General features: G+C 41.3%; 2 protein-coding genes across 3 annotated transcripts in view; both read left to right on the forward strand.

Moving 5' to 3' along the window:
* The first annotated feature begins 92 nt into the window (after positions 1 to 92).
* On the forward strand, positions 93 to 9,353 carry klhl30 (kelch-like family member 30). 2 transcript variants are annotated; one of them, XM_037770296.1, is made up of 8 exons: positions 93 to 461; positions 1,904 to 2,742; positions 2,842 to 3,031; positions 5,051 to 5,137; positions 5,261 to 5,416; positions 7,175 to 7,363; positions 8,525 to 8,670; positions 8,826 to 9,353. In XM_037770296.1, the coding sequence occupies exons 2-8, from the start codon at positions 1,969 to 1,971 to the stop codon at positions 9,072 to 9,074; spliced, it is 1,791 nt and encodes a 596-aa protein (XP_037626224.1). In that variant the 5' UTR covers positions 93 to 461; positions 1,904 to 1,968; the 3' UTR covers positions 9,075 to 9,353. The 2 variants fall into 2 exon arrangements, with proteins under 2 accessions (XP_037626224.1, XP_037626225.1); XM_037770297.1 differs by lacking the exon at positions 7,175 to 7,363.
* A 201-nt stretch (positions 9,354 to 9,554) lies between these two features.
* Positions 9,555 to 15,663, forward strand: part of crocc2 (ciliary rootlet coiled-coil, rootletin family member 2) — a 46,139-nt gene continuing 40,030 nt past the window's right edge. The window contains 3 exon segments of the mRNA XM_037770276.1: positions 9,555 to 9,845; positions 11,736 to 11,889; positions 12,028 to 12,143. Coding sequence (XP_037626204.1) covers positions 9,789 to 9,845; positions 11,736 to 11,889; positions 12,028 to 12,143 — 327 coding nt within the window. The 5' untranslated portion in view covers positions 9,555 to 9,788.

Raw genomic sequence — 15,663 nt, forward strand, 5'->3', positions numbered from 1 at the left:
ATTTCATTATTGTAAGGCTTCCCTTGATTATTCATTGTTAAGTTATTGTAGACTTCACTAACATTACATATTACATATAGGCATTTTTAATCAAACCTCTTATTTCTTAACACTTATTTAGACAAACAGCACTTTGTCTAACATAGTGGTATGATTAATGAATTGTTGTAACATACAAAAAAGTCAGTGCTACGTAATTTCATCTCCTTTGCAAGTTCGCAGGCCTGTTGAGAATACTATGTGCCTGTAACAGCAGCTGTGGGGACCATGCTTGTTGTTGGAATCTGACTTCAGCACTGTCAGGCCTAAAAATAACTGAAAGACAAGCAGCCCGTCCCAATGACTTGGCAAACGCTTTTTGCCATGCTGCCCGCTCCATGTTGATCTAACCGGCCTCTCAGCTACAAAACAGCTTTTTTTACTGGAAGGATGAGCCATTATTTCCATTCTCTGCTTCTGTGGTGAGTTTGTTGTTGGTTTACTTATTTCATTTTGTAATATTTTCATGACAGGAAATGTAATGTGTTGTTGGCCCCAGGGGAGATTAGAGTCATATTATTACAGTATATCATACTAATCATGAGCCAAAAGTACTTTGTTGTCCTTGTAACAACACAGTGATGCCATACTTAAGAAGACAGTTAAGGAACAACATGTGTTTTCTGCTCAAATCAGAAAGGTCATAGGGGAAAACTGTTTTCTAACTAAGTTCTAAACTTAAGACTCAAAATTTCTCTTCAATTCCCTTTTAGGCCTTTGGTATCTGCACCATTGTACAAAAACAAGTTATTTTATCATGCATTGTAAAATCAAAGAAAAATATTTTATCATACACTAGGGCTGGGCAATATATCGATATCATATCAATATCGTGATATGAGACTAGGTATCATCTTAGATTTTGGATTTTGTAATATCGTAATATGGCATAAAGTGTCTCATAAATGTCTTTTCCTGGTTTTAAAAGCCCCATATCATGCTCATTGTCAGGTTCATACTAGTATTTTGTGTTTCTACTAGAACATGTTTACATGCTATAATGCTAAAAAAAATATATATTTTCCTCATACTGTCTGCCTGAATATGCTTGTATTTATCCTCTGTCTGAAACGCTCCGTTTTAGCTCATTTCAACGGAATTGCGTTGCTCGGCAACAGTTTGGGTCCATGTTTACTTCCTGTCAGCTGATGTCATTTACATCCACTGCAACCGTAAATTAACTTGGAAACATTAAGAATGTTTACGTTTAAAACCATGTAATGGTCTAAATATTGTATATTTGTGACATCACAAATGGACAGAAATCCTGACGGCTTGTTTCAAACGCACAATTTCTGAATATGGGCTGTGTGTATTTCTCCGTATATTGGACATTTCAATACTTTCACAGTATTTATATAGCACTTAAACCTGCTTTATACTATAACAGACATGACAATCTCACTCTCTTACAATATGGGACCTTTAAAGGCTGCATTACAGTAAAGTGATGTGACTTTCTAATCTTACCAAACTATTCTAGCTGTTCTATTATTTGCTTTTATATTGCCCACTTAGTCATTATATCCACATTACTGATGATTATTTATCAACAATCGAGGTATTTGGTCAAAATTATTGTGATATTTGATTTTCTCCATATCTCCCAGTCCTATCATAAACCCCTATTTGTAAGTAATAAATGACAAACTATTCCTGTAGACCACCTACAATCTACAGGTGAAGATGCAGTTTCTCTATATGATGCAGTTACTTAAAAATCCTGTTAATCAGGCCTGCAAAATTAAAAATAGTTTTGGAATAAGATTTTGTACTCCATGATGACATTATTGCTGATAATTTGTGAAGAATAATTAGACATGATTTCTTCTGCATATTTATGCATTTTTTTCTCCACTTGCAGGTAAGCTGTCAACTCGTTTTTTGACCGTCCCTGCTGAAAGACGATTTGACCTACTGAAGTTGACCATGGTGCGCAATGTGGATGACCTGGACTACTGCCTGGCCTCCCATCCTCAGAGCATTCTGGAGGGCTTGCGCTCCTTCTGCTCTCACCCCAAACTGGTGGATGTAACGCTGAGCGCAGGCGGTCGGGACTTCCCCTGTCACCGCGGCGTGCTGGCCCTCTGCAGCACATACTTCCACAGCATGTTCTCGGGGGACTTTGTGGAGAGCATAGCTGCGCGCGTGGAGCTTCATGATGTCGATCCTGATATACTCGGCTACTTGCTGGACTTTGCCTACACGGGCAAACTGACCATCAACCAGAGCAACGTGGAGGGGCTGATCTGCACCTCCAGCAAGCTGCAGTTCCAGACAGTGAGGGCCGTGTGCAGCCGATACCTTCAGCACCAGATCGATGCGACCAACTGCCTGGGAATCTTGGAGTTTGGGGCAATCCATGGCTGCCCTGAGGTGATGGCCAAAGCATGGGCCTTCCTCTTGGAGAACTTTGAGGCCGTGCAACAAGGTGAGGAGTTTCTCCTGCTGGGAAAGGACAGGCTGGTCGCCTGCCTGTCCGACGAAGGACTACAAATCCGGACAGAGTGCACCCGTGTGGAAGCCATCCTGATATGGGTCAGGCACCACAATGAGTCTCGGCTCTGCCACCTCACTGAACTCCTCACCTTGTCCCGTCTCCCTCTCCTCAGCCTGGACTACCTGGCTGACACCCTGCTGAAGGACAGTCTGGTGCAGGCCTCCCCCAGCTGCAGAGAGGCCGTGGAAAAAATTCACAGAGAGGTTAGTGAGTTTACACTTCCTCCTTCTTTTCGCTCTTATCTTTTGTTTGCACAATCTGAGTGGATTTCCAAAAAACAATCATGACTTTTACTTTTCTAGAAGATGGATTTGGCACCAGAATACACGGACAGACTCAACTCTCTGAGCCCACAACCAAACCTGCAAGAGGTGCTGTTGGTAATGGGTGGTCGATCACTGGACGACTCAGACGATGACGACGACTCCGATGAAGAGGACAGAGACCCGAGGCTGCTGCCCAGGAACTGTGCCTTCTACAACACAAAGACAAGTACAAACATTGCTTTTTTTGCACATATCAAAATGTCAAGTTTGTTTAAGTTCAGGATCCGTTTCACAACAGAAATTTGTTGTGAAATATCTGTCGGACTCCTTGAAACAGTTTGGCAGATGTGTCGTAGGTCGTTAAATGTAGTGTTGACAGAAAAACGGCTCGGCGGGAACGAGGTCTGAATGTGACAAAGTTGGACCATCTTCTCGGTTCCTCAAATGAGCGTGTTATTGAGCAGAGCTGGAAGAAGATGTCCCTGCTGTGTTTTTCATATGGTGTGTTAGCGAAAAGATTGTTGCATCTCACCCCTAAGATTTCTGGACAACTCCAGCCACAATGTTGAGGGATCTGCCAGAAAAGTTACATTTAAACTTTCTTTCTTGACCTAACTTTGACTTAACTATCATTTAAATGGTCCTTGAGGACTTGTATGCGTTTTTGCCCAGTTTCACTGGTATACAGTTTCATTTGCATACTGTATTTGTGAAAACATTTATATAATATTGTAATTCAAGTGGCCCCGGGGTAGGCAGTTTTCTGGACAAGTAAAAAAAAAAAAGCCAAAATTTGAAAATACAGCCCTCATCCCACAGCTCTCCCTTCTCTGTCCTAACGCTTTGTACAGTAATCTGTATGAGTACTAGTCATTCAGTTTAAACATCACCCCGAGCATGATTGTGATCCCGATGCCGATATATAGTGGCAATTCTAGGAGAATTCCCGTCCTGTTTTCTTTGCAAACTTGAGGGCCTGTAAAGCCCTTTGAGATGACATACTGTGATTCGAGGCTCTAGCAAGCTACAATATTGGCGAAGCGTTCCAGAGATGGAGAGAAAATGTTTCTAATAGTTTAGTCTTCTTCTAACCGTAGCCGTCACAGCTGCATCACAGCTGCGCCAGAGCGGTGAGCTCCCACAGAAGGCTAAACTATTAGAGAGATGGAGAGTAAATGATGCTTGCCCCGAGGTACTGCTGTAGCCAGGGCCGGCTTAAGGCATATGTCATAGAGGGCGATCGACTACTGCGCCACCATCTGGGGGGCGCTGGTTGCCTTCTAAAAAAAATAAAAAATAATAATAATTTAAAAAACAAATGTCGGTTGGCGCCCTTCCTCATTTTCTGCATTGAGGTAACAAATGAAGAAATAAATAAAGAATGAAATACACTTTTCACTCCTGTAACTCTCTTTCTCACACTTTCTCATCTGCCCAGCCGCACTTATTGGTTAATAAAAGTGTCAATTGTAGTGAAACTGACTAAACACCTTTAAGCCAACAGTATCAGGGACCAATGTTTATTTATATTATAATAAATACAGTTATTCATGAAAATAAAAATCTGAATTTTTGTCTTAAAGGGAGTTTGTAACTTTTTAAGCATATAAATGTACCGGGTCGGGACACATGGGCGCTCGCATATGCGCGCTCGCGTGTGGCTGAAGTCTCTGCTCCTCTGCCTGCTTGCCTTCACTCACACCACGCGCTCTCGCTCCACCTCAAGACGTGAACGTGCGCTCACTCGACAATGCAGAAGAGTTAGTTTAGCTCTGAGAATATCTAGTGAATGTACAGTTGTACCATTGTGATGTCTGTGTTGTGGTTTTTGGGGCTAGGGTAAGAGTTCTGGGGGGTTGAACGGCAGAAGGCTAAACTATTAGAAACATTTTCTCTCCATCTTTGAAACGCTTCGCCGATATTTTCTGTCTTCCTTTCTTTGGGCAGTTTGTAGTGTGGGCAGCTGTTGCTAATGCTGTAATAGCAACTTTTGCCTGCAGGATGTTCTGCCATTGAATCAGGCTTTCACTATCTGAAGGGACAAGAACACATACTGTATCTGTATTTCTAGAACAGCAAATAGGAACGCTCTCTCTCTGAAATGACTTGTGATTGGCCAAAGTCTCCTGTCACGGACTAGATTTGAATTACAATATGCTGAAAAGTTTTCATGGATTTTTTGCCCAATGATGCCAAAAATATACTGCCTACCCCAGTTTTAACTCCCTTTTCTTTTTCTCTGCAGAACAGTGGCACGAGCTCCCTAATTTCCCCAACCCGAACAAGTGGGGTTACGCCCTGGTCTCCTTGAACAATGATGTGTATGTCACAGGTGGGTTAAAGTGCATGCAACACAGTGGTGCAAAAGGAGAAGAAGTAATGATAAACGGTTCTGCCCATAACTCACTTCTCTTGTAAGGAATGTAAAACAAAGTGTTTTTGTCTGTCTGACAAGGTGGCTCGCGAGGTTCGAATACCAACACCTGGTCGACCACAGAGACCTGGAAGTACATCACACGAGAGGGGAGGTGGGTTACTGTGGCACCCATGCTCCGGCCTCGGACTAACCACACGTCGGCAACGCTCAACGGGGAGATTTACGTCATTGGAGGTGAGAAAATAAATACAGTCCTGCATGTGGTGCCTTAAACCTGCAGTGCAATGGAAAACTTTGGCAAACCCAAATAGCTCATCCGCCCTTAAAGGCACAGTTTGGGTGTTCTGAAGTGGGGTTGGATGAGGTACTTATCCATAGTCAATGTATTATCTACATTAGATGGCGGTCGGCACGCCCCCAGTTTGGAAAAACAGACAGGAGTACCAACATGGGAGCAAAGCAATGTACTGCTGCGGACGGGGCCGGCAGCAAAACTTATTTTAGACCCCTTAAGGCCCCCTTAAAGGGACTGTTTGTAACTTCTTACACGTATAAATGCCTGCTTGCCTTCACTCACACACCGCGTGCGTCCTCGCTGTCTCGCTCCACCTCTACACGTGCATGCGCGCACACTCCATACTGCAGAATAGTTAGTTTAGCTCTGAGAATATCTAGTGAATGTACAGTGGACTTTTGTGCAGAAATAAATGCTGCAGCTCCTCCGGACCAACAGAGGTTTTCCGTGTCTTGTGAAGTGACGGGGCTCCGCAGCGAGTTACATTATCGTCTCCGACCGGTTGCCGGTGTCTCCCTCCGGCATCCGGAGTTTCTCTTCCTGCTTCAGCCCCAAAGGCTGAAGCAGGAAAAGCCAACACTAGGATCAGCAGTGATTCATGGAGAGACCTTCGTCTGGTCAGCTAACATTACTGCCAAGAAGGTGAAATATAGAGTGATATTGTGGTTTTAGCTGACGTGTGTCGCCTCACTGTTTTTGAGCGATGCTCGTTCATGTCTATGTAGAGCGAGCAAGCCCGAGCCCGACGCTGACTTTCGTTGACTTAACGGCCACAGGTGTCGCTGTTAACAAGCGTTTCTGAAAGTTACAAACAGTCCCTTTAAAGAAAGGCTTACCTAAAGAAATCCATATCAGTTTAAGTGTACGCTGTATTTAGAATATTTTCTCTGCTTTACCTTGCCGTCCGACGGGGAAATGAAGCCATTGTATCCATCTATGCTCTGGTCAATGCCACCAGACTACATTGAAAATACCTTTAATTTTACCTTGCAGAACACGGGGGGTTGGCTGGTCTACCACTGCCTGGATCACTTAGTTTGTGCTATTGTGTGACTTTGGTGAATTCGAACTAACCAAAGTCATACAATAACACAAACAAACTGACCGATTGAGGCAGCAGTAGATCAGCAACTCCCATGTTCTGCAAGGTAAAATTACTGTTTTTTTCAATGGAGTCTGGTTGCTTTGGCAAGAGCATAGATAAGGCTTCAGTTCCCCGTCGGAAACAGACCGCACAGCTGTCTGAGGTAAGGTAAACCGAGAAAGATATTCTAAATATAGCGTACACTTAAACTGATATTGATTTTTATTAGGTGGCCTTTCTCTTTCGTGGCTAAAATATGTTTTGCTGCCGGCCCGTCCACAGCAGTACATTGCTTTGCTTCCGTGCGGTAACTCCTGTCTGCTTCTCCAAACTGGGGGCGTACCGACCGTCATCTACTGTAGGTAATACACTCACTATGGATAAGTTCCTCATACAACCCCACTTTAAAACACCCAAACTATCCCTTTAATGACTTACCTCTACAGTGATAGATAGAATCTGCTTGCATTTCTTCTCGCTGGTTTAATAGTTTTAAATATGGTTCTAGGAACAAGGCAGCATTTAAACAGCATTTAAATGTAAGTATTTGTTTACATTTATGAGAGCATGATTCAACCTCATCACTCCTTCTACTTACACTTCCCTCCTTTAGGTACCACGTCAGACCGTGTTGAAGTTGAGCATTATGACCCTTACAACGACACCTGGGCCTTGACGTGCCCCGCCTTAAAATATGTGACTAACTTCACCGCCACAGCGTGTCATGGGAAGCTCTATGTGATTGGCTCGTGTGCTGTGAAGTACAACGCTTTGGCTATGCAGTGTTACAACCCTGTTATAGGTAAGGATGATCAAAGCAAACCTCATGCCTCAGAGGAGGTCAGCCTTTTTTTCACCCAAATCTTTATTGGCAAGAGATTTGTAACATTAAATGACAACAAGTTAAAAAGCTGTTTTGGAAATGCATTTGGAATATTTCATTCATTTATGCAGTCCTGTTGGTTTAGCTCCATTTCCAATAGCTTCTAATTGCTTTTTTACTTGCTATTTATGGTATTTCAACCAAATATTTATTGCTTCATAGTACAATTCCTTCAACGCAATTACAGAGATAAAGTGCCATACTGTACAACTACATATCTTAGTATTTGCTACAACACTAGGCTCTCTTTCCCCATGTCTTTTAAACCTATCATGTTTTTTTGCTTTTCTCTTTCCTTTAGTTTGTTATTACGTTTTTTGTGCATGTAAAAGGTCTGCAAAGTAACAAAGCCCAAAGTCCACGCTGAAGGGAGTTACTCTCCCCCACAGACACACTGCTCCTGAACTGTCTGAAACGCCTTGCTTGAAGTCCTGCCTTTTCTTCTGTAACATGGTGATGTCACCAAGTAACACATTTTTGCCTAGCGGCTAGTTTGGCACACCCTCAAACAAAGCTAGTTAGAGTGGAGCTGGAGCGGAGTCCAAAGAGTTTGGTTCAGTTGACCAACCACAGCAGTAGGCCAGCTGACCAATCAGAGCAGACTGGGCTTTTTGAGAGTGGGGGGAGCAGGAGCTCAAACAGAGCGTTTCAGACAGAGGGTGAAAAGACGTGCTGCAGCACACCCGGTATGAAAAAAAAAAAAGTGTTTTCTGAACATCAAAGCATGTAAATATGTTCTAGTAGAAACCCCAAATACAAGTATGAACCAGAGAATAAGCATAATAGGTCCCCTTTAAATATTTAGTTGAGTGTTTATCATTATTGATCAATCCTTGATGATGATAAAGCTGTTGTTTTTTTCCACAAAATGTGTGGTTAAAGGATTTATTTAATAGTGTAACCTTATTGTCATCTCACTTATTGTGTTGACTCATTATAAAGCTATTGACTGAAGTGCCATTCTATTTTCTTTACATTTCTTTACAGGAACCCAAACATAATTTGTAATTCAGTATGGATAGTTGTCTTTTCTTTATTCTTCTCAATCATATGTGTGTTTACATGTTTGTTTTTTTACAGAGAGCTGGATCAGCATATGTTCACCCTTCATCCCTAAGTATTTGTCCTCTCCTCGTACTGTCTGTGTGGATGGAACTATTTATCTGGTTGCTGACAACACTAAGAAAGTCTACTCTTATGATCCAGAGGCAAACATGTGGCAGAAGGTGGGCTCAGATATCACTGCTGACTACAGGCATAATACAGTAATACAATCCCTTGTATCAATGCTAATTCAACAGGACAAAAAGCTAAACGAATCAGTTTTCATTCTCCTGATATTTTGCCCTCAGCTGTACGTTGACTTTTCCTCTCTTTCCAGGTCCAGCTTCTTCACATGCTTCATGAGAATGGTGGTCTGGTATCGCTGGATGGGAAGCTGTTTGTCACTGGAGGCCATTGGAAAGGTATGGAGGGGGACTACGGGGTGGAAGTGGAAGTTTACAACCGAGCGGCCAACACCTGGGAGGTGGAGGGCTACCTGCCAAGACTTTGGTTCTACAGTGGAGTCTGCACCATCTTCCTAGATCCATCCCAGTGGCCTGAGCTTTTCCCCATAGATGCAACATAATGGCCTCTTGTTCCTGATGGGACTTCACTCAGGGTCAAGGAGTTCGCAGAGACATGTTCCCATGTTACAATGCAAATGTTTATCCCACGACGTCATTATGCCCTAGAATAGTTAGTTACATGATCCTCAGGTATTCTCTTGGTTGTTTTTAGGACCTTGCTTGTCTGCTCAGCAGGTGTTTATTTATACTTTGTATCATGTGTTTGAGATCGGAATTCCTTTTTTGTGTGTTATTGAATGGTGCTTGTGAATCATTAAATCTTTGCTGAGTGAATATTATTATTAGTGTTGGTTGTACCTCACTGGTTTGGAACTGGAAATTATTAATAAAATGTTTTTCCTGTGTTACCTGGTCAACCAGATGTAAAAGTCCTCTGAGAGAAACACAGTTCACGTTTCCTTTATAGTGCCCTGATGATCATTAACCCATTGGAATCCTGTAACCTGGCTCATGGCGTCGGTCCTGCCATGGAAACACACAAGCCAGCATTCTATTCCTATGGCAACGGCCCGGAAGCGTGTGGTCGCCATGGCAACGTCGGCTGGGACTTGCCTGCAGACGCTCCTAAAGTTTCTTGTCTAAAAAGTTGTGTCAGTGATTTGTTTTCAACCCTCTAGCCTTGTTCTGTATGCAGGTACCAGCTCAGAAAGACGAATGAAACGTTACCAGCTAGCTAGCTAACATTGTGTTGTTAAAACTGCGTCACTTTTACGATGAGTTCTGAACAGGAGCAAGCTGCACATTCACCAAGACTGGAGGCTGTGATTCAGGTTGGTAACTAACTATAACTGTGACTATAAGCTAGCTGACGTTAGCCTAGCTGTTGTTAGTTAACTCGTCTTTCATGCTTCAGCAGGCTTTTTTCCCACAGAGGACACTTTAAAATGTCAACGTAGGAAAAGCAGATGTGTAGCTAGCTAAATACAATTAAAGATGGCTGAAAAACATTTATGCTGCTTCGGTTTCAGGGTCCTGGTATTTAGTGTGTGCTGTCTCACTGTCACACTGTCATGGTTTACTGGTACAGTTATTATTAATACAAGTAGCAACTACTGGGAAAAGTAAAAAAAACTTGAAAAAGTGAAAAAGGCCTATTGAAAAAGATATAAGATATTCCTTTATTAGTCCCACAGTGGGGACATTTGCAGTGTACAGCAGCAAAGGGGATAGTGCAAAAAACAAGATGCATCAGCTAACAGTAAAAAAGAGCTAAACAAAGTGTAACAAAATATGAACCATTTAAATAGAAGGAAGTAAAAAAAAAGGAGCAGTATATACAGTATTGACAATAAACAGACTATTAACAAAATTGCACAAGTGTAAAATGATATTGCACAGTGAGAATGAATGAATGAATGAAATTCCATCTGAAAATATCAGGTTATTGTCAGTGTTTTGGTGTGAAAAGAGTGGTGGAATAACTGAGCTATTACTACTACTACTAAAGTAGCATAAAACAGTGTAGAGGGTTATGCATTCTACATTTTACTTGAGTAAAAAAAACACAATTATTTGCATGAAAATATACTTAAAGTACCAAAAGTAAAAGTACCCTTTATACCGAATGGACCATCTCAGGAATAACATATATTTTGTAATTGTAATATAATTATTGATTAAATAATGTAAGCATCACTTTAATGTTGCAGCTGGTTAAGACAGAGCTAACTTTAACTATTTCATATACTGATGATTAGTTTAATTTATAATAATACATCATAATGTATTTGTTGATAATATGTAATGGAGTAAAAGCATAAAGTAGCAGGAAATGGAAATACTCAGGTAAAGTACAAGTACCTCAAATTGTACTTATAAGTACTTGGACTTGAAAATGCATTTAGTTACTTTCTACCTCTATTGAAAGGAACATTTACAAACACAGTACTAAAATGGTATTAAGTAAATAAATTACCCTATTGGATAAGTTAGGATTTCGGTATATTTTGTTCTCCAGTGGTTGAAAGTAACTAAGTACATTTGCTACTAGTAGTGCTGCTGTAGTAATGTGCATAAGTACAATTTGTAGGTACCTGTGCTTTACTTAAGAATATCCACTTTATGCTATTTCACACTACATGTGTTACACTACTTTTCAGAGGGAAATATTGTACTTTTTAATACGCTACATTGATCTCTAAGTTATAGTTACTTTACAGATCAAAAACCTTCATACAAAACATGAAATATTATACACTGTTATAATTAAAATACCCTAAACTATATAAAGTAGCTAAAATTTTAAAAATGACTCCCATGGTAATGAATCAATAATGATAATACTGTAACATAACACATATAATAAATTAATCTCTGAAAGGGTCCATTCTGCATATCATTACTGTTGAGTAAGTACATTTTAGTGTTTATACTTCTGAATCTTTAGTTACGTAAACTTTGAATGTGGACCACCACTGTTGTCCTCATAGTCTAACCTCAATGAGTTAGGCCTTTTCTGTTCAGTTATGTAAGTAGAGTGTATTTAGTATAGCACCTTTCAGAGAAAACGATCACGAAGTGCTTCACAAGAATAAAAAATATTAAAAATAAGACCATAAAACAGTAAAGAAACAAACATAAACAACAACAGACCTTAAAAACACACAAAATTACAAATACACGTGTTATGTGATGTGTTGGGGTGACTGGTATGATTGTAGAAGCTGGAGGAGTCTCTGCTCCACTCTGATGGCAGCTCAGGAGAGAGGTCTCTGACACTTCGAGGTGATGGACAGGAGTCCGGTGTCATGCCCACGCCTGTCTCCACCCGCATCCGCCAGATCATCACCCGCAACCTGGCAGAGCAGCCAGCTGGTAGATAAAAAAGTTTTAATTCAAACTGAACACAAGCAGTACAAACAATAAATCTGCCTTGCTGGATAATCAGTTATCATTACACCCAATGTGGTAAGATTGACACTTCTGCATGCATGATCTGTTTCCTTATCCCAGGTGACAGCTCTGAGGTCAGTGAGGTGGAGGAGAGCAGGGCCATGAGGGAGCAGCTTTCTCCGAGCCAGATGGACCGTGACCAGCTTCGGGTCAAACAGACCAGTCTCACAGACAGGGTAGGAGTGACACAGGTCAAGACCAAGCGGTGGAACATTATTTACATTTTTAGCATTCGTTGTACCCATTGCTACCCTATGCGGAAGTGCCTTAAACTTGCATTCTTTCTAACAGCCAGCAGGGGGCGACTCCTGTGGTTGCAAAAAGAAGTCTGATTGTATAGAAGTCAACGAGAAAATGACCCTACTTCTCACTTAAGGCCCATATCAGTATCTGCTCTTCAGAAGGCAGCCAGAAAGTACATATTCACCATCACATCTCAGGAGTAGGGTTTTGGCAATCATTTAATAATCATTGGCTTTCAGTGGTTTCATATAATGATGATATCCCGTTGTTGAAATTAATAATTCCAGGCAAATTGTAAGTAAATCTAGGTCTGAAAAGTGAAGCTAGTGCGGAAGTGCCTTAAACTTGCATTCTTTTTAATAGCCAGCAGGGGGCGACTCCTCTGGTTGCAAAAATAAGTCTGATTGGATAGAAGTCTATGAGAAAATGAGCCTACTTCTCACTTGATTTATTATCTCAGTAAACATGGTAAACATGAGTTTATGGTCTCAATCGCTAGTTTCAAGTCTTCTTCAATACAGCATGATTTTCATTTAGTAAATTATGGTCCCATTTAGAGTCAAACAAACCATAAGAGCGTGATTGACAGGTCGCTTCCATGGCGTTGTCCCTGTTTTCGTCTTAGAGCTTTAACCCTTTCACTGTGTGTTTTCAGTTAATGTAAGTCAATAGTAACATTTTGGTCGCCTAAAAATGTCTAATTCAGCGTTCGGTTGTACTTAGCTCCACCCTCTCGTGTCATTTCTGGTTGCAAAAAACCAAGATGGCGTCCAAAATGTTAAACTCGAGGCCTCAAAACGGCAGTCCACAAACCAATGGGTGACATCACGCTGACTACGTCCACTTCAAGTAGAATGTTTGTTCTATAACGGAAAGGGAAAAAAATCTGATTTTATCACTTTTAACACTTTTTCTAATTGAGACTGCATTGGCACAATTTGTTGATCATGTCAGATGTCAATGCAGCTCTTACAGGAGTTGGAGTATGTGATACTGCAGATGGTAAATTTGTGCAGTTTTGTTTGGAGATGAGATCAAGACGGTCAGCCACACTAGAGCATTGACTGCAAAAAAGCTGCATGCGTTTGAAATGGAATATGGTTACAGTAAACATCAGTGTACCACCGCTCTTTCCAGCAGGGAAAGCCTTTTGGGGCTGAACAAACAAACAGTGTGGGAAGGTTGAAACAGCTTTGCATGTACTGTAGTGGAAACTGAGGGGGGGGGGGGAAAGTTGGTAATATACATGTGCAAACTCTAATTAATGTAACTTGGCACAAGCACATATTTTATGTCATACATTTTTCCTTTAATTAACCGCTGTAGAATTATAGTTTACATGTTACAGTAAGTACTGTGTAAGCGTCCATTGTGTGTGTGTGGGTGGCTGAGTGTGGATGCATGTGTGTGTATGTGTTTGTACATGTAAATAAGAGAGGGGAGGGTGCTTCATGAAGGGTTTCCTTGTGGTCTGCTCAGGTTGACTCAGACCCCCTGTGCTCACGAGGGCCGGCGTCTCCCTTCACAGCCCCCCCATGGTTGCCCCTGCTATGTAGCGGCTGCTGTTTTGGGGGGAAATTGTGAAGGTCACTGGCCTCCTCCCTTGAGACCGTCGAAGAAAAAGCTCATTTTTCATGGTGCACAAAGCAGCCATTCGTGATAACACTGCCCTCATTCTGCTGCTTAAATCTAATGAACACCCACTGCTTGCTTTACTCTTGGAACTTATTTTAAAACCAAGGCTATAAATATAACTTAATTAACTTGGCAGATATATATAGAGTATTTATTTTGTTGATATTTTTAGATGTGTGAAAAGGCACTAAACAGAAAAAAAAACTGAGCAAGTGTTGCTGATATCTGATGCTCACGCCACCGAGTAGCAATTTGAAGTGTGGAGGAGTGCAAGGTTAGCACGAGATCTACCTCTTTTTCATCACAGAAAATTATAACTGTTAACGCAGCTGAATGTTTTTTATCAGGTGGTGTCTCACAAGTCAAGAGGTTCATTGACAGACTCCTGTTGTGACTCGTTTCTTCCAGAGACAACATTTTTTTCCCTGCCAAGCAACATGATTTTTCGGCAGCTTTGCTGTAATGTGATGTTAATGCTAGTGTGCTAATCAATCCCCCGGGGGCCAAATATACTGCCTTGGCTGTGGCATCCGTGTGGAGGTAACGTTTAGGCCAATGTAAGTCTTACCTCCATATGGCTTTCTCCTTCAACATTCACTGCCGAAGGGATCACTGAATGAATAATACCACATACATATACATGATCCATTTAATTTGTCAGCATGTTTTGAGGCCCATATCAGTATCTGCTCTTGAGAAGGCAGCCAGAAAGTACATATTCAACATCACATCTCAAGAGTAGGGTTGGGCAATAATTCAATAATCATTGGCTTCCAATGTTTTCAAATAATGTTGATATCCCGTTGTTGAAATTGATAATTCCAGGCAAATTGTAAGTAAATCTAGGTCTGAAAAGTGAAGCTAATGCGGAAGTGCCTTAAACTTGCATTATTTCTAATAACCAGCAGGGGGCGACTCCTCTGGTTACAAAAAGAAGAGAGTCTATGAGAAAACGAGCCTACTTCTCACTTGATTTATTACCTCAGTAAGCATTGTAAACATGAGTTTATCATCTCAATCGCTAGTTTCAATACAGCATGATGTTCATTTAGTGAATTATGGTCCCATTTAGAGTCAAATAGACCATAAAGCAGGGGATGCTTTAGGGCGTTGCTACCTTTTAATTGACAGGTCTGGGAGTTGTCTGGGAGTTGTCCGTGTTTTCGTCTTTGAACTTTAACCCTTTCACAGTGTGTTTTCAGCTCATGAAAGTTATTTGTAACATTTTGGTCACCTAAAAATGTCTTTTTCAGCGCTCGGTTGTACTTAGCTCCAGCCTTTCACGTCACTTCTGGTTGCAAAAAAACCAAGATGGCGACGGCCAAAATGCACGTTGACTACGTCCACTTCTTATATACAGTCTATGAGTGAAACACAGATAGTTGCAATGAACATAAATAAAGAAAATATTAGAACATAAAAAATAAATGAGAAAATTATTCTTAATAATATTGATATAGCCCTGCCCTAATACATCCATTATGTTTCTCAGTCTTGAAATAATAACTTACTTTTACTGTCAAGAAACGACAGTATTGTAACTGAAATTTATCTTGATAATTTGCACATTGCTCATAATTCTGCACTGTGCATTCCTCCGAGGGCTGCAGTATAGTGTCCCTTGAGCAGTTTTGGTTGCATGTGTTGCTGACACTCAGTGTGGTGGGGGCCAGGTATTGCCCTGCCCATACTGTAACAGCCATCCTACAACAGTCGCCAGCTCACAGCTGGAGTATGCCCTCCTGTCAGTTCCACGGGTCAAACAACCAGCCCTCATAACTACTACCAGGCCAATTTGCTCCATACCTTTTGGGATCA

Source organism: Sebastes umbrosus, chromosome 5, assembly GCF_015220745.1.
Source record: "Sebastes umbrosus isolate fSebUmb1 chromosome 5, fSebUmb1.pri, whole genome shotgun sequence".
In the NCBI taxonomy this organism is placed as follows: Eukaryota; Metazoa; Chordata; class Actinopteri; order Perciformes; family Sebastidae; genus Sebastes; species Sebastes umbrosus.

Excerpts from the sequence above, each read along its gene's own strand:
- klhl30 (XM_037770296.1), top strand. The coding sequence starts at position 1,969 with ATGGTGCGCAATGTGGATGACCTGGACTACTGCCTGGCCTCCCATCCT. Across the intron at positions 5,138-5,260 it reads CAATGATGTGTATGTCACAG|GTGGCTCGCGAGGTTCGAAT; the intron begins GTGGGTTAAAGT and ends CTGTCTGACAAG. Across the intron at positions 7,364-8,524 it reads GTGTTACAACCCTGTTATAG|AGAGCTGGATCAGCATATGT; the intron begins GTAAGGATGATC and ends GTTTTTTTACAG.